Raw genomic sequence first — 26,897 nt, forward strand, 5'->3', positions numbered from 1 at the left:
TGCACCTTATGAGATCACATTGACTTTGTAGATGTTGCTTTTATAAAAGAAATGTTCAAATGAAGACAGTCAGCACAAAGCTAGGCACAGTGTAGGTGCTTGATATTATTCATTTAAAATAACAAAGTATTATTTCTACATATTAACAATTCAACACGGTAGTTATAAGTTGACTTAAAGCATTTTAAACATGAAAATACACTTTTAGTAACAACCATAAAAGGAATTTTTACAAGTGGTCATTTTCAGTCTCAGTTTTATAAAAATAGAGTTTCAGATTTCTTTAAATGGGCCTAAGAAAGCTGTTTCTATTTGCTGCTAAATGTGATAAGACCAACCTATCAACACCTTCAGAAGTGATTAGTTTAGATGACAACACACCCTAAAGCAGTTTCCCTTGAGAACTGAATCTGTGCATCTGAAGACTGGATCCACCAATGTGTATTTCTGAACAATTCTCATACCTCCTGGAAAATTACTATGAACAGATAGATTTGAGAAATAATGATTTCAGGTAACCAAAACTTTTATCATACTTGAACATTACTTTACACAAGTAAAAAAAATGATGGAGATTTTGAATAACCTGCTTAGCTTATTATCAGACCTTACCCAAAAGTATTCCTTACCTAAAAGTCACAGGTTTTGCTCTAGGTCTCTTAATAGTCACAAGAGCTATCAGACAGTAATCACCTCTGTCAAATTTGCTAGTGATTGGTGTTCTATAGTTATATGTTGCGTATACTTTTTCTTACTAGGAAACAGAAGAATCATCTAGCAATTGTATTTAAAAAAACAGCCATACTATTTATGAAGTAGTTAGTTCTTAAAACAGCAATGCCAGCATCAGTCAGAAGTATTTGCAATGCTGATTATTGAGTATCTTAGTTTTTTCTTTCTTTTGAAATAGGGTCTCACTATGTTGTCAAGGCTGGTCTTGAACTCCTGAGTTCAAGAGATTCTTCTACTTTCACAACTCAAGTAGCCTGGGACTACAGATGACACTATCACACTCAGCTTTCAAATTCCCATTTCTTTAAAAATTTTCAATTTACAAAATAGTATGTCAACTTCATGTACAAAATCTCATTAGTCATATAATGCAAGAAGGAAATGATTATTTAACTGGATATGCATTTTTGAAAAAAGTGCATAGGTTTATTTAATTATCACCTAATAACAAATTCCTCTGAATTAAAAGAGAAAATAAGTAACAAAATACACAATCAAATGAATACCATAGAGCAGCACTAAGGAAAGTTGGAAAGTTTAAATTATCAGAGATTTGAAACAAATTTTAATTAATATTAAAATTGTGAACTGATAACCACTTCTGTTTTCTTTCTTTTTTTTAAATTTTTTGAGACAAGGTTTCTCTGTGTAGCACTGACTGTTCTGGAACTAGCTCTATAGACCAGGCTGGCCTTGAACTCACAAAGATCCGCCTGCCTCTGCCTCCTGAGTGCTGGGGTTTAAGGCGTGTGCCACCACCACCCGGCTACTTCTGTTTTCTATTATATGAAAAGAAATAAAACTGAAAACTTATTGAAGGAGGTTAAATAATTTATAAGATGATTAAAACTACTAAATTTAAATGAACTATTTTAGATGCTCAAGTAAATGATATGGTATTCAAAGAGTTACTTAAAAAAAAGCCTTAAACAATTTTAGCATTAGTAAAAATTACTAATGGCTTTAGAGTGATATACATAAGTATATTATCAAACTCTCTATATAAAGGTTGGAAAGGACTTAATACCACAATCTGCTTCAAATCCCCATCTGTATCTCAGCAAAGTTATAGAAGCTGTCAACATCTCCAGATGCTGTCTCCTTCTTTTCTGATACAAACATCTATTTAAAATACAAAATGAACAAAAAATTAGTTCCGTAGCCCTTAAATACCACAGGCCACATCTTTACAGAACAAAGTCACAAGGGTTCTAGGGTTTTATTTTTTAACTTTATTTTAATTTTATGTGCATGCATTTTTGACTGCATGTATGTGTGATGAGTGTTGGATCCCCTGGAACTGGAGTTACAGAGTTGTGAGCTGCCATGTGGGTGCTGGGAATCAAACCTGGGTCCTCTGGAAGAGCAGTCAGTGCTTTTAACCACTGAGTTATGTCTCCAGCCCCCCAGGGTTTTATTTTTAAGAATCTTTTAGATTTATTTCTTTATGTGTATGAATGTTTTGCCTGCAGGTATGTATGTGTACCACCCACATGCCTGGTTTTCTCAGAGGTCAGAAGAAGCTGTTGGACCTCTGGAGCTGGAGTTACAGATGATTCTGAGCCTATGGGTTAAAGAATATACTATAGATACAAGTACTATTTGGTTGTAAGGGAAAGGAGATAAAACAGAAACTTAGATTGAGATATAGTCAGTAAGATCTATACCTTTGTCCCATTGAATATCTCATTTACAATAAGGTGACATCCTTCTACAGCACCATCTCCATTAAATTCCAAGGCAATCACTGGACCTAAAAGGAACCCCAAGAAATGTTTTCTTAGCATGAATACAAATATATTGTAAAACTAATTCTTGCATTTCTTTTGTTTTAGATTTTTGACATAGTCTCACTATGTACACCTGGGTGGCCTGGAAGGCACTATGTAGACCTGACTGCCCTTGAACCTTTCTCCATCTTTCTGTCTTTACCTCCTGAGTACTAGGATTACAGGTATGCACTACACCCAGCACTCATTTTTTTATTCTTCCCTGAGAAATTTCCAGTATCTTCATCAGGTGGGAAAGAAGAAGGAGGTAGATAGAAGGGCACATCATTTCAGCTTTTTTCCACTATCCCTATCAATAAAACAAATAAACACTAAGTCTCATCCTATGATGAGCAGTTCTAATTCTATTATAGGACTAGTGTCACATTTTTAAAAATTATGTATGTGTGTGGGTATGACCATGTGGAGTGCCTTGTGGAGTACAGAAGAGGTCAATGGATTCCCTGTAGCTGGAGTTACAGACAGTTGTTTCTGAGCTGCCAGATTTGGGTGCTGGTACGTGAATTCCAGTCCTTTGCAAGAGCAGCAAACATTCTTAACTGCTAAGCCATCTCTCCAACCCCCTTACTGTCACATTTTCAACTGTTGGAAATTGTCTGGTTTCTTTGGTTTTTATTCTTCTTTTTAAAACAAAACAAACATACAAAACCAAAGAATCTTCACTCATTTAGCAGTACAAAGACTAGTGGGCAAAATACCAAATGAGAGAAAAACAATCCAAGTCAACATACACAAGTCTTAACAGGCATCCTGCCTTTCTTCCAGCTCCCCTACTTACCATCCAAGTTCTAGCCCACCAACTATGGAAATAAACCAAAAGGGAATTGAGGCCAGGCACCAAAGCAATACCTCTTTGAAAGAATTTTCCTTGAGTGTGTCTTAAAGCTACATTTCTTTCTTTTTTTGTTTGTTTGTTTTTAAATTTTTATTTATGTACATTGGTGCTTTGCCTCCATGTATATCTGTATGAGGATGTCAGGTACCCTGGAAATGGAATTTACAGACAGTTGTAAGCTTCCATGTGGATGCTGAGAATTGAATCTGGGTCCTCTGGAAGAACAGTCAGTGCTCTTAACCACTGAGCCATCTCTCCAGCCCCTTAAAGCTACATTTTAAAAGCAAAGATCAAATTTTTATTTTTAATCCTCTGAATAGAAAGATTTGCACCTCTTTTCCCATCCATTAATTTGAATGTTTTTAAAACCCCCTATGACTTACATTTTGGGTTAAAGATTCATGATTTAATCTTTGGTAAACCTGGACTATAACACAGATTTGTTGATAAGCATGGCCAAGGCCATGAAAATGTGCACTTCAATTAATGTTTATTCAGCTATCACTATATTCCTAACAGATCAGCAGTTTATTTCCTATGGTGATGGAGAAGTTTTGACCTCCAGGAATTTACAAATGGGCCTTGAAAATAGATATAAACTGATTAAACAAACATAAAACAATATAGAATAATAGAGCACTAAGTATGAAATACTAAAGTGAACAAATATGAAATGCTAAGTATAATGTAGTTCTGTGTCCTGGACAAAGCACAAGAATGAGAAAGATTGTATTATATTTGGCACCTAAATAACTGGAGGGTTGCAATTGAATACAGAAACATACAGGAAAGGCAAGCAATATAGTAGTCAACTGTACAATCACCCAGACTTAGAGAGCAAGCTAACTATGAGTTCACAGCACCAGAGTATCTGTAGATTATGATAGGTACTGAGTAAAAGAAAAGGTAACAGCTTACATTTTCTTACTCTTGGCAAAAAGGCTCTGTGGAAAATGTGAGTGATAAGAAGAGGGTATCAAATGAAACTTTGCAAGGAGGAATAATTCTAAAGGTAGCCTTCTAGGAAAAAGTTCTTATGTTAGAGAACCTACTCCAACCCAGAGACCTGTTCAAAAAGCTTGATTGTGATGTAAAAGGGGAAATATCATAAGCCCCCCACAAAATGTTTACCTATTGAAGGAAAGTGGGGCGGGGGAGGGAGTCAAGTGTTATGGCATGGGTGCAGGTAAAAATTCTCTCAATGTACCCTTTTATATAACTTGACATTGGAAAGCATGTCAGTATCTCAAAGCTAAAAGTAAATGTGGAGAAAAGAGCAGTTCTAAAACTTACAAGCAAACTAAAATAAATGAGTCTATCAAGTTAGTGATATGACCATAAAAAGACTTATTCTAAGCAACCTTAGAAGGCAATGTTTTGTCTGTATACCCTCAGTGGTATATAGCCTAAGTACAAACATATAGAAGCAGATCTTAAAACTTCATTAATCTTACTCTGGTAGTAAAAGATGCTGTTTATTACAAAACCATTATGTTAAAACAATATTGTAAGAAACCGAAACATTCAGAAATATTATAAAAGAAAAAAATTAACTAAGTCTTATATTGGCTATGAGCCCGTGTAATTTTTTTTGTAATTGTGTTTTTGTGTAATTGTGTTTGGATTTTAGCCCATGTGTTAAAAGCTTAGTTCCCAGCCCAAAGCACTATTTGAAGGTATTAGAAACTTTAAGAGATGGTGCATAGTGGGAGATTTTATGTCTTTGGGGACATACCCACAAAACACTGTGGGGCCTCATCTCTTCTTCCTTTTGTTTCAGGCACAGAGTGAATGGGCTTCTTCCTGACATGTGTTCCCATCACAGTGTACTGCGCCACTGAAAGCCCCCAAGAACAAGGCCAATCAGTCATAGACTGAAAGCTCCAAGAGCTGCAAGTCAAAATAAAACTTTTCCTTTCTACTAAGTTGATTATTTCAGTTATTATTTTTTTATAGCAATGGAAAACTTATGAACACATTTGCTAACTGTGAAAGCAAGGTGGTAGTTACAGGGCTTTGTTACATTATCAATCTACCTTTTTTGATTTTTTTCTTTTTTGAAACAAGAGTCCCACTACTTAATTAGCACTGGCTGGCCTGAACTTGGTATATAGACCAGGCTGGCATCAAACTAACAGAGATCCACCTGCCTCTGCCTCTAACTTGCAAGTACTGGGATTATAAGCATGTACCACCATACCAGGCTCTTCTGTCTACTTTTGTTTTTCCCATGACAGTTTTTCTAACAACTCTTGCTGTCCTGGAACTCGATTTGTAGACCAGGCTGGCCTCGAACTCACAGAAATCCACCTGCCTCTGCCTCCTGAGTGCTGGGTTTAAAGGTGTGTGCCACCACTGTCCAGCACTTCTGTCTACTTTTTGTATGTAAAAATTTCCCTATTAAAACAAAAGATCTGAGAGGTGTAGTTAGCACATGTCTATAATCTTATCACTCAGGAGGTAGAAGCAGGAAGATCAGGAGTTTGAGGCCAGTCTCAGCTACATAGTGAATTTGAGGCCAGTGTCTTGTCATATAGTCCAGGCTGGCTAACAACTCACAATCCTTCTGCCACAGCTTCCTGAATACTGGGATTACCAATGTGCACCATCTCATATGCAGCCGAAATATCTTGTTGAGCCAAAAAGCACTGAAATTATCCAAGGCCAATGGAGTATATTAAAAGGACACAAAAGACAGCCTGAAGGGGTTACCAATGGTTAAACATGAGACATGGTGAAATCAGAAGAAATAATTACAGCTTATTAGAACACACTGAATATATAAAAATCCTTGAGTTTGCAATGGTATTTAGACAAAAAAGGAACAAAACTCACTAGACACTACTGGGGGTTGCTAGGGTGCCAATTCATTATTCTGAAAATTGATGCTTATTTTTCCTCTTTATTCTGCTTTTCTGATGTGAAACATATTTCAAGTCAACTAAACAGTGCTGTGTACAAGGTGTTCTCATAACATTTACTAATAAATATAGAGGTGGTGATATAACCAGAAAGTGATCATTTTGTAACTCTTATTAAAATAATTGGTTCAGGAAAAACTCCTATGGTTTTGGCATCCTACAGGGGACTCACATTGAAAACGTCATTACCACCTGAACCTGCTGATGATTCTTAGCATGAATCTTAGCATGACTGAAAATTCTAATCAAACATCATGGATATTTACATTTAAAGCAACAAGAGACAGTGTCACCTATGAAGTATTCTTGCTCCCTCCCCAGAAAATAAGCCTAAATGTAAACAGGGTTTTGATTTAACTTCTACAAGAAACATAGTGGAACAAGTTAATCCCATGAACACTAAAGGACAACTGACCAAACTTCATTAATAAGACAGAGGCATGAAACAAAAATAAATAAGAAAAAAATCCTGTTTTTTTTAATTATGAGATACAAGATATAAAACAACAAATTACAAGTGGGCCCACTTTTAGACCTGAATTAAATTAACTGCAAAATGACATAAAGAATATGACAATGAAGATAATTTAAATCTGAGTATTAAAGATCTTTAAGGAACTACTGTTAACCGTTAGGTGTTACAATGCAGTATGGTTACTCAAGAAAGCATGCTTTAAATTTTGCTTTATTTGAGATAAACAAATATTTGGGAATGAAATGTCAAGACAAAATAAAATTGTATTAAGAATATTTCAGTGAAAAGAGAGGCTAAAGGTTTTTTGTTGTTGTTTTGAGACAGTGTTAACTCTATAACCCTGGCTAGCCTGGAACTTACTATGGAATCCAGGCTGTCCTGAACTTTGTGGCAACCTTCTTTTTTCTCACCTTCCAAATGCAGAGATTATAAGCACGAGTGAGTCACTATAGCTAGCAAGATGTTTTAAAAGTCTGACAAAAGTTGATGGAAATAGGGGTTGGAACACATGGGTTCATTAAATTTTATTTTTTAAAGATTTACTTATTTTATTTTAATGAGTGTTTTCCTTGTATGTACGGATGTGAGGTGAGGGTGCCGGATCCTCTGGAACTGGAGTTATGGATGATTGTGAGCCATATGTGGGTGCTGGGAACCAACCTTCAGTCCTTTGCAAGAGCAACAAGTGTTGTTAACCACAGAGCCATCTCTTAAGCCCCAAATTCTATTTTTGAATAGAGGTAGTATGTTTAGAAAGTTACAGAAGACAATTTTATTCTTCCTTAATTATGGTATTGGAGATTGAATCCAGAGCCCTGGGATTGTAAGGCAAGCACTCTACCCCTGAGATGTGTCCCTAGTCTCTCTTCCTTTTTAAATTAGGTATTTATTATTGACAGTTCCTATTTTCTACAAAGAAAATATAATCTAGAATTCAGAAAGAACTAAATAAGCAGGTATATTGGTTGATATTCTTTACTAGAATATGGTGAACTTCCAATAAGTGGCTTAATAATTTTCTAAGACAGATATACCAATAAGACAGGTACGTAAATGCATCATTTTACACTAGGATAACCCTAAATTTAAGAAAATATGATAATGACTCTTGTATAATATTAGCGGGACCAGCCTTAATATTATACATCCCAGGGGCTCAGGAGAGAGAACTACTAATGGCAAGGACTATTTTCGGGAAATAGAATCTCAGCACACTTAGCTCTATAGTCCACTTGCTTTAATTCCTCTGGCATAACATCCTTTATACACAGCTTCAGTTCTGTTCTTGTGCCTAGCTCCTTTCTTGCCTGATTTCTCTCTGTTTATCTACTGCTCACTCTTAAGTTCTATCTTAATTCTCTCGTCTTAATTCTGCCTCATCTAGGTCCTTTTCAGCTTGTTCTTACCCAGCTAGGACTTTCTCATCTGGCTCTTCCTCATCTTCCATCTCGTTCCTCTAGTTCTCTCTTCTATCCCTTCAATCTAGTTCTTCCCCATCTCAGTTTGTTCCTCTTAAGTTCTTACCCATCTAGTTCTTCCATTCTCTTTTCTCTTCTCTGTCCCGTGCCCTGGAAGTCCTGGTATAAAAAGAGAGGGTCCGAGCTAAATTGTGTAAAGCTATTTACTTAACGTCCACCTCACCAAGGCAGTGTCTCCTTGTGGAATTTACCTTAAGTCAGGAGACTTTCACCTAGGCGGTGTCTCCTTGTGGAATTTACCTTAAGTCAGGAGACTTGCATGTGGGCTGTTATCACTGTTAGTCCTCGGAAGTTGGGCGCCCCCCTGGGCGGTGTCTCCTTGTGGAATTTACCTTAAGTCAGGAGACTCGCATGTGGGCTGTTATCACTGTTATCCTCGGAAGTTGGGCGCCCACCTGGGCGGTGTTTCCTGTAGTCCTTGAAAGTGGCCAGGGGAGATATCTGATTCCAGAGAAAGCCTTTCCTGAGGCTGTTCTCCAAATACCTGGAATGTGTATGTCCAGAGAGTGATCGGTCCACACTGTTAGCCCTTCTTAGGGAAAAGTCAATTGGGAAAACTATGAAGGCACACATGATTTTCATAACAGAATACAGCATATATATAATAAGCCAAATAACACCAAAAGCTCCTTGGAATTTGGCTTCATCTGGAGGAATTCCCTGATCCCTCCAGGTAGTGACTTTGCCATAAGTGACTTTGCCATAACCAGCTGAGTTCTTATGATATATTCCTGCGGCCTGCAGCAAATGACAGTGTATTCCTTAATTAGCCCTATGTGTCTAATGATGCTTACTGAAATTACTGTGATTACTTCTAAGTGAATTATGAGGTCAAGAAGGATACTGATCATGTTTTAGTGTTTCAGTGTAAACTTCATATTCAAATACTGCACAATAGCTTTAAATCTAGGCATCTCAGCTGTCATGAACAAACCACTATCCTGCATCAATTAGATTAGAGCAACAGCCTATCTGGTCTCTCTGCTTGCACCCTATAACAACCAGAGTAATAATAATTGCATTTTAAAAGGACCATGGCATTCCTCTGTTCTAAAACAGCCAGTTAAATATGATCTCTATTTTTCTTATTTTATATTGCTCTAAAAATATGTGACAATTCAAAGCAATAACATTAATAATCCATTATAACAATGCATCATAATAAACATAATAGTAAAAGAAATGATAAGGGACACAATATGGGAAGGGAGATCTGAAAATATGTTAGCAGGTTTTTATACTATGAGTGAAGTTGGAGAATATTAGAAAGTAGATGTAAATTACCTAAATTTTAATTTACTTCTATGAAACTAAATTTTATAAAAACATGTAAAATTAACAAGTCAATAGAAGGTTAAATGGAATTATAAAGATGTTCAATTACATGGAAAAAGAGGTAACAAAAATGTAACAGAAAAAAGCTAGCAAGATGATAGACTTTGATCCAAATTTATCAATAATCTTCTTCAATATGAATGCTCTAAACACAGCAGTTAAAGGAAAGACTATTAGACTGGACTGAAAAGCAGAAACCAACTATATGCTATCAAAAATTTTTACCTTAATTATACAGATTTGATAAGAAAAAGATATAGAATGAAATACTAATCAAACTAAAAAACAGAGTAATTTTAGATAAAATTGATTTTAGAAAAGGAAGATAATCAGAGATAGGAGGTGCTATTATATAATCAAAGATTTTCCAAAGAAGATGTAAGAATCCTAATACATATGCAATTACTAGACCTCCAAAGTACACAACGTGAAGCCTCATAGATTAGAAAAGAGAAATACACAAATCCTCAGTGACACCTATAGAGTTCAACATTTCTCTCATTAAGGTATCAAATAAGTAGGCATAAAATTAAGGAGAGAGATGACTTGCATATTATTATCAACTAAGTTGACATAGTAGATATTTATATACTATTCTATCAAGCAACTGATTTTACATTATCCTCACATGAGCATGAAATATAAACAAAACAGACTGTAGCCTGTGTCATAAAACAAGTTTAACTAACTGTAGAAAACAGTATGTTTGTCTTTTTCAGGGTATATGCACTTGAGTGTAAGTGCCCATGGAAGCCAGCAGAGGATGCCCTACAGTTTGAGTTATAGGTATTCCTGAGCCACCCAACATGAGTACTGGGAATTGAACTTGGGTTCAAGTGATCCTAATGACTGAGCCATCTCTCCATTCCCCAATTTTTTGTTTTTCTTTTTCATTTTTTTGAGACAGTATTCTAATAGGTAATCCAAGTTGATCTTGAACTCACATATAGCCTATGCTGCCCGATACTCATGATCCTTGTGTCTCAGGAACGTACCACTATACTAGTTTTAAAAATACTTCTCACTAAATTAAATGTCAAATTATTTTCTCTATAAAGGACCAGAAAAAAAATTTTAGGCCTTTTGGACTATACATTGCCTGCCACAAAAACACTCTTTGGTTGTAGCACAAAAGCAGCAGAATAGATAAAAGAATGAATATGGCCATACTCCCATAAAACTTCATTTTCTAATGCAGGCTGTGGGCTGTATTTTGTCAAATCTTGAATTGAATGAATATGAAAATATAATGTGTTGAAAGTTTCAGGATACAGCTAAAGTCACACTTATAGGAAAAAAATCAGTATTAAATACATATACAGTAGATCCTCATTTGCCTACTTGCCGAAATTCTTCTGTAACTACCTCTAAGTCTCTTAAGTGTGTAAAGTCCCCTCCCCATCAATACTTGCTCTCCTTTTGTAGCTGTTCTCAGACATGCTTGCTGTTCATGTTCCTAGCTGAGTGAGCTTCAGCCTTCTTATTTTATTCCTCATACATAAGCAAACATCCTTTCTGCTGTCTGAATTGTGCCTTATTTTCCATATTTCTGAGATCCCTACTCATTTTGGTGTTGACATAGCCTCCAAACTTGGTGTCCATTGTACCTATGTGAAGAAGGTTGTGCTGTGCTTCATAAGAACATGTGTGTTCATATGCTTCACTCAGGCATGCTGCTAGCTGTAAATTTTCAATGTTAAAAATCGGGTTTATATGAGCGAGAATTGTTGAGACCAAGGTTGGATAAAGCACAGAGACAAATAGCCAAACGAACGGAAACACATGAAATATGAACCAATGGCTGAGGGGTCACCAACTGGATCAGGCCCTCTGAGTGGGTGAGGCAGTTGATTGGCCTGATCTGTTTGGGAGGCATCCAGGCAGTGGGACCGGGTCCTGTGCTCATTGCATGAGTCGGCTGTTTGAAACCTGGGGCCTATGCAGGGTCCCTTGGCTCGGCCTGGGAGAAGGGGACTGGACCTACCTGGACTGAGTCTACCAAGTTGATCTCAGTCTGTGGGGAAGGCTTTGCCCTGGAGGAGATGGGAATGGGGGGCAGGCTGGGGGGAAGGGGAGGGGGGCGGGAGGGGGGAGAACAAGGGAATCTGTGGCTGATATGTAGAACTGAATTGTATTGCAAAATAAAATTTTTAAAAAAAACTATGTTTGTCAACTATTCAGAAAAATAAAATGCTAAGCAAAGTCAATCGAAAAAAAATCATACTAAAATCTGTAACTTATGCTCAAACTTTAAGAAGCTAGAGAAAGAACAAATCATATGTAATGTTAGTGAAAGTAAGGAAATAATAAATGTGACAACAGAAACCTAATGGAATTGAAAAGAAAATTGAAATGCAAAACACTTCTTTGAAACTATCAATAAAATTAGAAACATCACATGAAAAGGTTCTGAATGTCACTAATCATCAATAAAATGCAAATCAAACCCATGATTAGATATCAACTTCACATACATGTTAGGTGGGCTAGTATCACAAAGAGAAATGCATTGCTGAGGATGTGGAGCAAGAAAAACCTTTGTGCACCACTAGTGGGAATTTAAATTGTTATAGCCATTATGAAAATACTTCTTCAAAAAAATAAAAAATAGAACTACCATATAATCCAGCAATCCCACTTCTGGGTATATATTCGAAAGAAATCAAATCGCTACCCAGAAAAAAAAATTCCAGCACTATTGAGGCATTATTCACTATAACCAAGAAATGGCATCAAATTTAAGGGTCTTGTTGACAGATGGGTGGACAAAAAATATGCTATGGACTACTCTTGGTGGCGTATGTCTTTAATCCTAGCACTTGGAGGGCAGAGGCAGGCAGCTCTCTGTGAGTTCTGGGTCATCCAGGCTAGAGACTGGAGAAACTGCAAGATGCTGGTTACATCATATAAACTAGTGTTGTTACATGATTAGCAAGTTGGGGATGCATATATAGCTTGAGCTATCTACTATCTAGAATACACAGCACAACCACAACCACACACAGGCTGCACAAGCCTGGAAACCTGAGTTCAATCCCCAGAACTCAGTAAAGGTAGAAAAAGGGAAGTGACTTAACAGAGTTGTCCTCTAACCTCTATAGTTGTGCCTTGGAAAATGCACCCACATACATACATATAATAATAATATATTTTTAAAAAAAATTTAAAGATAATTATATGAGGTAACTGTTTGTGGTAACCATTTATAATATATGGATAGGTCAAGTCATTAGATTATATACTTTAAAATATAATGTCTGGCAATTATGTATCAATTAAGCTGAAAAAATTTTTAAAAACTACCAAACAAAACATAAATCTCTAGACTGATGGGAAAAAGAGAGTAAAAGCCTGGCAACCTGCATTTGATCCCTGGTACCCACATGGTAGAAGAAGAGAATCAGCTCCCGTAAGTATCCTCTGACTTTTACATTTGTCCTGTAGCACAAATGTGCCCTCACTGCAATGCAAGATAAAAAAGTATAGCAGATACCATCTCATGCTGAGCCTAGGCTGTGATGTAAAGAGAAGGGAACTTCCCTTCTTCTACAAAACCTACAACCCTTCCTAACCTGAGAAAACAGCAGACAATCCCCAACAGAACAATATTCTTCACACCAACCAAAAGTGTTTCAAAGTTTCAGGCTATGAAAAACAAAAGGTTGAAAACTGTCATAGAGTTGGGGAGATTCAGGAAACATAGCAACTAAAGCCAATGTGGGATCTAGAATTGAATTCTGGAACTGAAACTTGTTGAAAAACATCTGGTGAAATGAGAACAGACTGTATTAGTTAACATTTTACCAATGTAAATTTCTTGGTTTTGACAAATGTGCCTTGGCTGGTAACATTTGGAGAAGCAGGTAAAGGGTATACAGAAACTCTTGGTACTGTCTTTGCAAATTTTCTGTAAATTTAAAATTATTCTAAAAATGTATTAAAAATAAAAAGCATGAAAATTCAGACTAAACCATCAAACCTGGAGTGGCCTACAAATCACCATTTTGTCTGACTGCCCTCTACTAGTGTTCATATCTCATCTACTGTTTTTGTTGAAGAAAATTAACCTCTAAAACAAAAGAAAACAAGTCTAATTAGTGCTCACGACCATTTGAGAATCTACCAAAATGTTGATTCCAAGGACATATCATAAAGGCTTCTAAGATAGTAGTTGGAAATTTACATTTTTAAACACATCCCACATAGTTTTGAGGATTATTCAGATTTGGAAGTCCTAGAATGGAAAACCACAGATTCTCTTATTAATAGTCAAACAATAATATTTATTAACTAAAAAGAGTTAACTAAACAAACTAAATTGTGATTAAAGACTAGTTTAGATTCAGCTATGAATTACAATAAAAGTGAATTTTCAAGATCAAGCCTATGCTTTAAAAAAAATGGTTTTCAACTAAGAACTTATTCTGCCCCCTTAAAAGACATCAGGCAATGTCTAAAAACATTTTTTGTTGTTGTTGCTACAACTGAAGAAATGTGTATCAAGAGAGCAGGAGCCATAAATGCTATTCAACATTCTGTAATGCACAGACCAGTCCCACTCAAGACAATGACTTGCCTGACAATAACTACTGGTCACCTCAGAAGAGGGTCCAGTCCACCCTGTTAGAATATTAGGACCAAGTCTGCTTGCTATTCCACATGACCTAATATATTCACTATTGGGCAGATTGCAATATTTTCTCCATTTTGGGGGGTTTTGAGAATAAGATAAAAATTTAAAGTTTCTATTTTATTTTTAATTATTTTATGTGTATGAGTGTTTTGCCTGCATGTATGTCTGTGGACAGTGTGCATGCAGTGCCTTTGGAGGCCAGAAGAGGGCATCAGATCCATAGGAACTGGAATTACAGACAGTTGTCAGCCACCACTGAGACTAGAACCTGGGTGCTCTGGAGGAGCAGCCAGTGAGTGCTCTTAAGCCTTGAGCCATTGCTCCAATCCCTCCAATTTTTAATTAAAAAAAAAAACCTCACACATTATAGAAATACTAAAGAAGAACATAAATATCCATCTTACCTTTAACTATAGTCACCAAGAGTCAAAATTTAGCCACATAGGTTTTTTTTTTTTTTAACAATTGTTTGTATATTTACTTCTTTTTGGAGATGTGGATGTGTGTGGGCGCTCATGCCATGGAACACTTATGGAGGTCAGAGGACAACTTGTGGGAGTAAGTTCTCTCCTTCTTTCATGTGGGACCCTGAGGCTGAAATCAAGGTCATGAGGCTTGGTGGCAAGTGCTTTTACTCATTGAGTCATCTTGCTGGCCCCTATATACTATACATCGTGTGCACACACATGCTTTATTTTTGTTTTGCTGATACCATGATACTTAGCACACATATCCTACCTAACCACAATACTATTTCCATACCTAAGGAAATTAAACAACTCCTAGTTTAAAAACTACCTTTTTAGCCCACTTCACATCAAACCCATTTCAACCAAGGTTCTCTCATTGCATTGTTACATCTCTTCAGATTATTTTAATCTAAAAGAGTTCCCTTATCTGAAGAAAGGTAGCTAGTTATCTTTATAGAATATCTTGTATTTTGGACTTGGTTCATTGTTTCCTTGTGGTGTCATGTAACTTTCTTTCTTACTTTTTATTCCAGACAGGGTTTCTCTGTGTAGTTTTGGTGCCTGTCCTGGATCTCACGCTGTAGACCAGGCTGGCCTCGAACTCACAGAGATCCACCCGGCTCTGCCTCCCGAGTGCTGAGATTAAAGGCGTGTGCCACTACTGCCCGGCTGTAACTTTCTTTCTTATCTTAGTTCAGTTATCATACAGACTGAAAAGATTCCCTTTTTCCAGATTTAAAAAAGAAAAGAAAGACAAAGAGGCAGGAAAGCAGAAGGCAAGAGAGGCAGCCTATAATCATAATGCTCACCGCCACTCTTTGGTGTTTTGCTTGTTTGTTTTGTTTTTGTTTTTGAGACAGGATTTTACTATATACTCTTGGCTGTCCTGGATCTCGCTCTGTAGACCAGGCTGGCCTCGAACTCACAGAGATCCACCTGCTTCTGCCTTTCTAGTGCTGGGATTAAATGTATAGGACACCACTGCCCCATCCCTCTTTTGTGAAATGGTTCCAAGCAGCTCAAGCTGGTCCTGAACTCATCATATAGCTAAGGATGACCTTGAACTCACGAATTCCTCTTGCCTCTACCTCCCAAGTACCGGGATTACAGGTGTGCACTACATTGCTCAGGCCTTTCCTTTCCCACAGGTGCATAACAATTGTTAAGTTACCTGTATTATTCTTTGTGGGGTTTGTTTATTTATTTATTTTGATGCTAGAAATGGAATCCAGGTCCTCAAACATGCTAGGCACCCTTACACCAACCCCCATTATTCTTTTTAATGGTCAAACTGTCCCCAAATTTTGCCAACGCAAACTCCTTCAAGCTGATTCTTTTGACCTGACATGACTGCTTCAGTCTTTGAGTACTTCCTGTAGGCATCTTTAAAAATTTATTTATTTTTATTTTATGTGCATTGGTGTATTGCCATGGGTGTCGGGTCCCCTGGAACTGGAATTACAGACAGCTGTGAGCTGCCATGTGGGTGCCAGGAATCGAACCCGAGTCCTCTGGAAGAGCAGTCAATGCTCTTAACCACTGAGCCATCTCTCCAGCCCTGGCACCTCTGTTTTTTAAGACTTGTTTGTATGACATTTATTTCCTGAAATTCCCATAGCATCTGCTCACTGGTTTTAGTTCTACTTTTTCTAGCAACAAAACATTTTACTACTTCCATGTGAAACGTTGTATTATTTAAAGACAGATACTGTTTAGGTTGAAGCAATTCTATCAGATTTCTTTACTAATATTATACAAATATATAAATCCTTGATTCAGATTGCTGACTTCAACACTAACCCTCACACTTTAGGATATCTATTAGACTTTCTGCTCAATTCTATTCCTAAAAGTTGATGAGAGTTTCAAGGTTCATTTTCAAGATTTCATTTGAATGTTCCTATGTCAAAATATATTCTGAGGTAGACTCAAGCACTGGATTAAGTCCTTCCACTACTACAATAACTAAAAAAAGGATATGAAATATTGTGCTAACACTTAACAGCCCAATTACACAAAGCATCACTGATTAAAATTATCCTAACAGTTAGAGTTTATTATAATTTATTTATACATAAAGAACACACATACAGATGTACCCTGTCTGTAGGGTATACCTAATTAGCATTCCATATTGCTATTCATACTGACTTAGAGCCTTGAGCAAACAATGTCCCTCCTCCCAACAGATGGACAGTACTTTGACCTCCAGAATCAGTATGCCTATAAGAAAATACAGGCAAGCAACAGCCCTTCAGCAGGATACACAGATTCTAGCTCCTCTCTTGTGCACATTTCTTCAATATCTGAAACTTATTGGTGGTATTTACTTACTAGGGAAAATTATAATTTTTCATGAGAAGTTAATTATATTAAAACAGAAAATAGTGACTTTATATTTCTTACTTTTTTTCAGTACAGCTAAAGCACATCTTTATCATGTACTTTGCAACAGTACAAAGTAAAATAGTAATAAAATGAAAACGAAAATAATATAGAAATGTGACTGTTAAAATACTAAGAACACAAACCGGGAAAAAGTGAGTTATATAGGGCTTCTTGGGTATTGGAAAAAAAAACAAAACAAAAGAGGAAGAGAAAGCAACATAGAAGAAGAGAAATACTAAGAGAGTTAATCAAGAAAATATGCACAAAAGTAGTCCAGTCATCCAGAAAATACCTTTGTTCAGAAGAAGAAAAAAGTCAGATGCCTTTTCTCGGAAAACCCTTTGGGCATCTTCGGCTTTCATTGACACTTCCTTTGTCTGCACCAGGCAAAACCCTTTCCCAACCATCTGTGGAGAATAAAATTTCATTCAGATTTTAAAATGAACCCCTGGGATGAAAACAAGGTTTTGTCACTTGAGCATTTTTCTGTATATAATGCAACACAGCATTCTGATTTTTGTTTTAGTTCTGAGTAATTCACACTCTGCTGTTGTTTCTTTACAACTACTAAACAGAAGCTTAATTTGATGATACAGTAAATGTTCAATGAAAAATACCATAGTTCATTACAATTAACTTAATTTGTTAAATATAATAAAGATGTTAAAATAAAATGAAAAAATACTCCTAATTTTAATTTTAAAAGCCATCACAGCAATTTGTATAGTATAGTGCAAGAATGATAGACCACATGTATGAGAGCATTTACTATGTACATGAAGTTTTCTGAATGTTATGTATTGTGTGTGTATATATATATATAAATTTAATATATATACACACATATATATATACATTTAATCTTTCATGAGATGAGTACTTCCTTGTAGACATGAGACAACTAAGATATGACATGGTTAAGAACTTTCCCAAGGTCATATAACTATTAGTCAACAGAGCTTTGATTTTAATTCAAGTTAATGTGATAGTGGATTAAAGAATTCTTTTTCAGGCTAGGTGGTGGTGGTGGTGGTGGTGGCTGTTGTTTGATCCCAGCACTCAGGAGGCACAGGTAAGAAGATCTCTGAGTTCAAGGCCAGCCTGGTATACAGAGCGAGTTCCAGGAAAGCCAGACCTACACAGAGAAACCATGTCTGAAAAAAAAAAAACAACAAAATGGAGAATTCTTTTTTTAAAAAAAAATCAGTTGCCTACATATCTTTATAAATTTGTATTTACTTGATTGCAGACATTTTTACAATTTATTCTATAAAATCAGTGGTAACAGCTCATAATATTTCATGCTATGGTTATATTATTGAATATCATATCATCAAATTGAATGAAACTCAAATCCTATTTCAGAATTCTCACTCAGTGCTCCCTCAGACAAGAAGATACATTAAAAATTACGAGAAACCCTATGGACATTATTGCTGGACGGTAACTGTAAAGACTTAAAATATCAGAATCAATCTCACCAGTGTTTCTAATTTTATAGACAGATATAAACTAAAAAAATTATGTTTAAATGGCCAAGCATATTGGTTCATGCTATAATCCTAGTGCTCAAGAGGTTAAGGCAGGAGGATCAAAAATTCAAGACCATCTTTGGCTACATACCCAGCTCAAGGCCAACACAAGCTGCATAAGACATTTTCTCAAAAAAAAAGAGATTAATTGAAAATACCATTATCTAAAACAAAACATGAACTATGAAGCTGTATCTACCTTAATATTTTCACTGAAGATGTTTAGAGACTCTTTTACATGAAAATCATATTTATGGACTTTTAAATTGTGGTGACTAACCAATTTCAATTATAAAATATACTTAATTCAAGCCTTGTTTACTCTTAATTTATCCCAGAAATATATGTGATTCATATAAAAGCAAGCAAGTCTAAGCTGTCCTAACATGGTTGTGCTGTGAGAAAAACTTAACTTTTATTTTTTTTAGAACTAACTAGTTTCTTTGCTAACTCAAGTATTATTTAAAAAAATATATAATCTCTCAACATAACATTTATGTCTGTTCCTTTTCCTAGCATGATGGATTGAGTCATGATGTGATGAAGACCCTCAGTGTGTTAGTTGGGTTCCTTATGCCTTTTGTATTCATTAATGGTTTTGAGGATGCATGGAGTAAACTCACTGAAAACTCAATCACATATGAACCAATGAATTCAAATACCACTGGTCACTTGCCAATATTATGCTGTATACAAAGAAATTTTACACACTCCTTGTGAGGAAAAAAGCAAAAGAAAATAACACCCATGGAACTTTTCAGAAAATCAACAGAAAAAGAAAAATCAAATTCACATCAAATGGAAAACTCTGGGACCCATGTGCATTTTACCCTTTCCAATTAAACATAGGCATTACCTATGAATTCTCTGGAGAGGGAAGTTGACTAACTTAACTATGGGACTGTGGCTGCTGTGAAGTGCACTACCTGTGGGAATCATCTTTAACCTATTCCAAAGTTATCATCTTAAGTGAAGAAAATGCTTTGTGGCCCATACTTACAAACTTTTTAGGTGGGAAGGTGGAAGGAACTTTCCTCTATTTTAAATCTTTAGTGTCATTTTTTTAAAAAACAATAAAGTTTCACAATTAAAAATGTGTTGGTATTTTATTATTCAGCATGCTTTGATACTCTCAATATGTAATTTTCATTTTCAATTTCTTTCTTTTGCACTCTCTTCCTTTTTTTCTTTTTGTGTGAACCAATTAGTTTATTGGGCTTACTTACAGAGCATAAGTGAGGCATTACAGGAACACTGGTGACCTCTAAACAACTTCATTTTAAATCATTTATTCCTTCATTTTGTGCTTTCAGAACTAGACAATACTAACCAAAGCATCTTTAGTTTAGAAGTCCCTTGACTCAACAAGCTTTGGGTCACATTGCTACACCAAGCATCCATCAGCTTTCTTTCAGCACTGGGACAGCAAAACAGCTTTATGTTTAAGGGTTAATACACAGGAAGACTATCAGCCTGCATGGATGAATCACAGCTTTGCTGTTTACCAGCTAGCTAAGTGACCTTTGCCAAGTTACTTACCCTGTCTGTGGTTCACAGGGTTGTTTTGAACAACCTTTAATTCATGTAAATCCTTTTTAACAGTGCCTGACATATATCTAACATTATGTAAGATTAAGCTACTATTAGTAGTGTAGGATTTTTATTTTGCATTCCAGAAGGACATTTAAAGAATATCACTCTTCTAAGTCATAATCTTGCGAAGGCCATTTCACACATCAGATACCAAAAGTCAAAGAGTTCAGAACATTGATGACTCACGAAGACTGTGCTGATGGCTTTTTTTCTTTAAACATGTTAAAATATCTGTGTGTTGACTCCTGATTATCTACCAAAATGGAGTTAACTTGAATGATTAATGTTCTGAAAATTATATGTAGTAAAAATTCACCATACAAAAGAAATTTGCCATACAACATAATGAAGATATTTACTTCTCAGATGTTGAATTAACGTGTGACTAGATAGTGCAAAGGCTACAAGCATATTTTTCTACATCTCACAAAACTTACAGCATGCTTCTTATCATACTGGCATAAGAAAAGAAAACATCAACATCTTAAGCCAGACACAATGGCTTAAGCCACTGGGATGCAGAGGCAGGAGGATTGCTGGAAGTTCAAGACACAGTCCTGCTCTACATAGTAAGTTTTAGGTCAGTCAGGGCTACACAGAGAGACCCTAAATTTTTTTAAAAAAAAAGAGAAAAGAAAAAAATAAAATATCAAAATTATACTTCAGCTTCTATAGTTTTAAAAGCTGTACCTCAAAATATACTTTGTAGATGTCAGACATGGGTTCTTCGCATTACAGAGGTATACCTACAGGGAGGTATTCCTTTTTACTTCTTGTCAACACCATCACTCCTTTTGGTATGCTTCACTTTAAAACAATCCGTTTAGAAAGAAACTTACGTATCTACCTGGAAGCTTGAATTTAAAGTTCAAACAGATTCCTACTGGATAAATTCTGTTCAATACATCTTCCTACTGGTGCACCTACCAACAAAGGAACTACTGCTTCTGGAGCCTTAACCTCTCCCTCCTCAAATGCTTTGAGGGGAAGCTGCTATGCATTTACTCTTCTCTACTTAATGAACTCACTGAAAGCCACCACTCAAAAGTCTTGGAGATTTTGCCATTCCAATTCCCATCTTATTCATATTATTTGTATATCCCAGCCTCCTACCAATGGTGATGGGGCAATAAAAAATAAGGAGCCCAATGTGGATGACAGTGTCAAAGCAGGGTCTAAAAGTTGTATTCTTAAATGTCATTTCCAACCTCTAGCCAATTAAAACTCCAAAGAAATTTTCTCAGTAAATCTTTAGAAAAGGCCATGTTTCAATATGCAGTACTATTGTGAGCATGTGTGGAAATTGTTTATGATGAAGAATGGAAATTCTTTGAGGCAAAGGATTGTATCTGTATGCCTTAATTTCCAGCATCACCTACATTCTATTATTTCTAAGTTGCAACTAATTACAAGGTATTTCAGCAAAGATGTGGAAAACAAACACGTATCACATAATGAATGAAATATGATAACAGCATAACTTGCACATAATTGGTGCTAATGAATGCTTACTAAATTGAATTAGATTAAAAAGTTGTCTTGAGAAAGGAGTTTGAGGCCCAAGGGATCTGCTTTTAAGGAGTTGGGGGACTATAGCTTGAGGGTTGCCAGTATTTCTAATAATTTGTAAATAATAACAATAAAACCTAGAAATTCTCCAAAGCAGCATAGTCCTATCTGTCTATTTCTCTTCTTTTTCTCCTTACCTCATCAATTAGTTTCCTGGCATTTGCAGTTGTATAATCATCAGCAAATAATACCACTAGGCATGACTCATCACTGCTCTTCTGTCTCTGACCCTTGGATATAGGAACAATGCTTCTATTGGCTTCTGTGGAAATTCGTACAGCTTTGAATTCTTCAGTAGCTGGAATAGGAACATAGTCTTGAACCACAGCATTTTCTGGAAGAAGGCTCCAGTTGAGCTCTCCTGATACAGGTGTAAAATCATGAACGTGACTCCATATGTTATTGAAGATACTGAGCCCTGCATCTTTGAATTGGGCTGCTAATTCAGGGTAGTACCACTGAAAACAGCCAAACTTGATATTTGTGGAAGATTCAATAATAGGTTGAGTGGCACAGCACAGAAAGACTTCCAACTTTCTACAGTCCCTCACACGAAATTGTTGGCAAGCTAATGTACACTTGCAATCCCTACAATTTCGGAAAAACACGCTGCCTTTCACTGGTCCCAAAAAAAGTATGCAGTTGGTGCAGTCATCAATGGTAATGGTAGCTGAGTGATCAAAAATATAGATGTTACAGTTCTCACAGTCTTGAATGACAAATTGTTGTCCTGCCACTTTTCCAGGTAATCGACCTACTGTTTCATCCTTCAGTCCACTGAACATGTAATCTTTTGGATCAACCTGCAGGGACAAAGCACAAGACCTTGAGTATTGTTAACAGTATTCACCAAAACCAAATAAGTGCCTATGGGATGCCAGATACCGTTGTTAATGCTAAAGCTTAGGTTCCCAATTTCATTGACTTTGCAGTAAATTAGAAAATGAATAGGACACATCTTTTTTTTCCCAGTAAATAAAAAAGGAGGGAGGAAAGGGGGAAGGAACCCAAAGTTCAAGGACACAGTCACCAAGTACTTGGATCTTGTTCCAACCATTTCAATTGTAAATATGGGTTTTTGGCAACTGGGGATATTCACGCACATACACAAAGCCTATAACCTCAAGGACTTCTTTTTTTTTTCATTTTCTAAGTGTGATAACAACACTGCAATTACAAGAGGGGTGAATTTACCAATTTTAAATAATATAAAGTTTATAACCTTGGTTAATATAGATCTACCTCTCAAGAAATGGAGCCACTCTTTCTGCTATCAAATTTCTTTTTTTTTTACTTTATTAAAACACTGAGTTTATTTCACATGTATATTTGTCTCCCTACCATTTCCACATCTGACCACCACTATTACTATGTCCTATCATAACATTCCATACATACTTAAAACCAAGTAAAGGGTGGAGTTCCATCCTTGAAAACTAAACAGGCATTTTAGACAACACATTCTTGGCAATGGAACCTGGACAACATTTATCAAACACAGTAGGGAAAGTTCTCACTTTGCATTATAAAAAGGACAGCCAGATATATCAACTGTTACAGAAATCAAGTAAGACGGAATTATTTCAAACTGTTTAAACCATTTTCTTAAAGAGACTTTCTCCACTGCCAGAGATCTTGAATAGCCTCCTGGTCAGTCATCGGGAAGCAATTCTTCACATAATTAACGAACTTGGCTTCCACTTTGGGAAGAGAACCACCTTTTTCTACACTTGCTTGCATTTTTGCCTTAATGTCTTCTACAGAACTAGGTCCTTTTGGTGTTTTAGGAGTTTTTTCCTGTTTTTAGAAAGACTCTTGACCCTTTGATCTTGGTGTTGATGGTTTTAAGTCTTTTCCATTTTGGTTTGATTTTTGTGCATTTTTGGCTGGGGTATCTCGTGCAGATTACTTCACTGGAACTTTTTCTTCAGCTTCCTCATCATCATAATCATCATCATCATCATCATCTTCATCATCCTCATCATCTTCGTTGTCATCCTCATCATCCTCGTCAAGTTTTACTTTTTTTTTGCGGAACCTTGTTACCACCTCCAGGAGCAGATCGTTTTCCAGACATACTTAAGAGTTTTACATCCTCCTCATCTACATCTTCTAACTCTGCATCTTCCTCTACAGCTACTAGGTGCTGTCCACTAATGTGCACAGGCCCTGAACCACACTTCAACCTTAAGACCACAGGTGGTGTAACTTCAAAGCCCCCAAGAGAAACTGTTGGTTGTACACACATTTTCAAAGTTGCCAGTGTTACTTTAATTGGACTGCCTTCATAGTTCATTGCTTCTGCCTCTATGATGTGTAATTTGTCTTTTGCCCCTGCCCCTAAACTAACTGTTCTTAGTGATAACTGGTGCTCATTCTCATCATTATCCACCTTAAAGTGATAATCCTTGTCAGCTTTTAGTTCACAACCAAAAAGGTAGTTCTGAGGCCTGAGAGGGCTCATGTCCATGTCCATCGAGTCTTCCATGAGGTGGAGGTGCACATTTCAGCGTGAGAGAAGTCAGACGGAGGAAACTGCCTACTGCTCCTCAGAACAGACACGCAGGACGGAATCACGCCAGGCCTGCTATCAAATTTCATGCCTGGGCATGCAAAGCTAAAAGGAAGCCTGTGTGACACTATGATTTGGGTCTTCCTGTGAGTTAACCCAGGTGATGTATCATCATTGCTACTATCAACAGTCTTTCAGTTTATTTGGAATCTGTATAACCACAAAATTAGTATGGAGTGCAAGGGTAAAGAATATATATTTAAAACAATTATTCTAACAGAGTAGCTATGTAAGTCAGGCATGGGGGTACACATCTGCAATCTCAGCACTTGGGAAGCTGAGGTAGGAAGATTACTAGGAACTCAAGTCCAGCCAGGGCTACAGAGCAAGAGTCTGTTGCAAAAACATTGCTAGGAAAGTAAAGCTTATGTCCTCTGCATCTATACTAATCAGAACATACTATTTCAGGCTGGAATGTAGCTCAGTATTAAAACATGTGTTTAGAATGTACAAGGCCTTGGGTGCAGCCCTGTAACTGAAAATTAAACATTAAAAAATAAAGATACGGGAGGACAGGGGAATCTGTGGTTGGTATGTAAAATGAATAGAAACTCTCTTAATTAAAAAAATAAATAAAGATATATACTATTTCAGTTTTCTGGTGATTTGCTTTTCCTGATGCTTCAATTTTTAAAACTTCAATTTCTTAAAAAACATCTTAAATTGAATATTTTTTTACCCTACTACAAAATAATATTTGAGTGTAAGTTTCTAAACCCTAACTGAAATTTTCATGCACTACAAACAATGGAAGAATATAAGGACACAAAACCTTGATATGTTGGCACTTAAATCTACAAATTTAATTTATTTATTTATTTATTTATTTATTTATTTATATTTATTTATTTATTTGTTTTTCGAGACAGGGTTTCTCTGTGTAGTTTTGGTGCCTGCCCTGGATCTTGCTCTGTAGATCAGGCTGGCCTTGAACTCACAGAGATCCACCTGGCTCTGCCTCTCAAGTGCTGGGATTAAAGGTGTGTTGTAGCTAGAGTTTTCCTGCCTGGCCCACCTCAGGACAAATCTCTATCACCTGTCAGTCCCACAACCACTCAGACCTAACCAAGTAAACACAGAGACTTATATTGGTTACAAACTGTATGGCCATGGCAGGCTTCTTGCTAACTGTTCTTACAGCTTAAATTAATCCATTTCCATTAATCTATACCTTGCCACATGGCTTGTGGCTTACCGGCATCTTCACATGCTGTTTCTCATCATGGCGGCTGGCAGTGTCTCTCTGACTCAGCCTTCCACTTCCCAGCTTTATTCTCCTCCTTGTCCCGCCTACACTTCCTGCCTAGCCAATGGCCAATCAGTGTTTTATTTATTGACTAATTAGCAACACATTTGCCATACAGAACATACCACAGCAGTGTGTGCCACCGAGGCCGGCTATATCTACAAATTTTAATCAGACATTGACTAAGCTATTCATCCAGTGTAACTTTTCAAATTTTGCCCTCCTATTAGATATTATAAACTATGCCTCACACAATCTTTTTTTTCTTTATTTTATAATTTAATTTTACATATCAGCCACGGATTCCCCTGTCCTCCCTCCTCCCGCCCCCTCTCCCCAACCCACCCCCCATTCCCATCTCCTCCAGGGCAAGGACTCCCCTGGGGATTCAGCTCAACCTGGTAGATTCGGTCCAGGCAGGTCCAGTCCCCTCCTCCCAGGCTGAGCAAAGAGTCCCTGCATAGGCCTCAGGTTCCAAAAAGCCAGCTCATGCACTAAACTAGTGGAAACACATGAACTATGAACCAATAGCTGAGGAGGCCCCAACTGGATCAGGCCCTCTGGATAAGTGAGACAGTTGATTAGCTTGAACTGTTTGGGAGGCCCCCAGGCAGTGGGACTGGGACCTGTCCTCACACAATCTTTTAAGTAGTATGCCTAAAATATGTCACATTATTTTTTAAAATGTGCTACCAAAATATAGTCAAAGGCTAGAAATATAACTCAGTGATAGTGTGCTCAGCATGCCTGAGGTTCTGAGTCTAATCTGCAGCACATATTTCCAACACACAGATACACACACACAAAAGACACAGACAGACAGACAGACACACACACACACATACACACACACACACACACACACACACACACACACACGAGAGAGAGAGAGAGAGAGAGAGAGAGAGAGAGAGAGAGAGAGAGAGAGAGAGAGAGAAAGGGAGAAAGGGAGAAAGGGAGAAAAGGAGGGAGTGTGTTAATAAAAGGCCAGTCTGACAGTTTAAAACAACAGTTGAAAATATGTTACCTTTTAATCTATTGAAACTATTTTAACTGCTTATGCATATAAATATTTCATGCAAAACTATATACTAGAAGCATGTTCTGATAAATACAGTACATATATTGTTTATTTACAAAGTAACATGTAGGCATGTTAATTGTTGCTAAACTAGCTTAAAGTGACTTATTCCATCAAACACAATATTATATTTATCCAATTTTACATAATGTCCTAGGATGAACAATGATCTATAGCATGAGGCAATAAGATATACCTATTTTCTAGTCTCAATTTTGTCACCTATGAACAACATAATCTTGAAAAT

The 26,897-nt window shown here is 36.6% G+C and overlaps 1 protein-coding gene, 1 long non-coding RNA gene and 1 pseudogene across 2 annotated transcripts in view; 1 reads left to right on the forward strand and 2 right to left on the reverse strand.

Moving 5' to 3' along the window:
* LOC131899187 (uncharacterized) overlaps positions 1-5,224 on the forward strand; it is a 34,848-nt gene extending 29,624 nt beyond the window's left edge. Inside the window, exons 2-3 of the long non-coding RNA XR_009376068.1 lie at positions 2,568-2,686; positions 5,138-5,224. This is a non-coding gene — a long non-coding RNA (uncharacterized LOC131899187). The remainder of the gene's footprint in view (positions 1-2,567; positions 2,687-5,137) is intronic.
* Positions 1-26,897, reverse strand: part of Rp2 (RP2 activator of ARL3 GTPase) — a 36,442-nt gene that overhangs the window by 1,437 nt on the left and 8,108 nt on the right. Inside the window, exons 2-5 of the mRNA XM_059250581.1 lie at positions 21,889-22,554; positions 17,350-17,464; positions 2,400-2,485; positions 1,760-1,854 (exon numbers count right to left, since the gene is read on the reverse strand). Coding sequence (XP_059106564.1) covers positions 1,771-1,854; positions 2,400-2,485; positions 17,350-17,464; positions 21,889-22,554 — 951 coding nt within the window. The 3' untranslated portion in view covers positions 1,760-1,770. The remainder of the gene's footprint in view (positions 1-1,759; positions 1,855-2,399; positions 2,486-17,349; positions 17,465-21,888; positions 22,555-26,897) is intronic.
* Positions 23,041-24,239, reverse strand: LOC131899186 (nucleophosmin-like; annotated as a pseudogene).

The sequence above is a fragment of the Peromyscus eremicus genome, chromosome X, assembly GCF_949786415.1.
Source record: "Peromyscus eremicus chromosome X, PerEre_H2_v1, whole genome shotgun sequence".
Lineage (NCBI taxonomy): Eukaryota > Metazoa > Chordata > Mammalia > Rodentia > Cricetidae > Peromyscus > Peromyscus eremicus.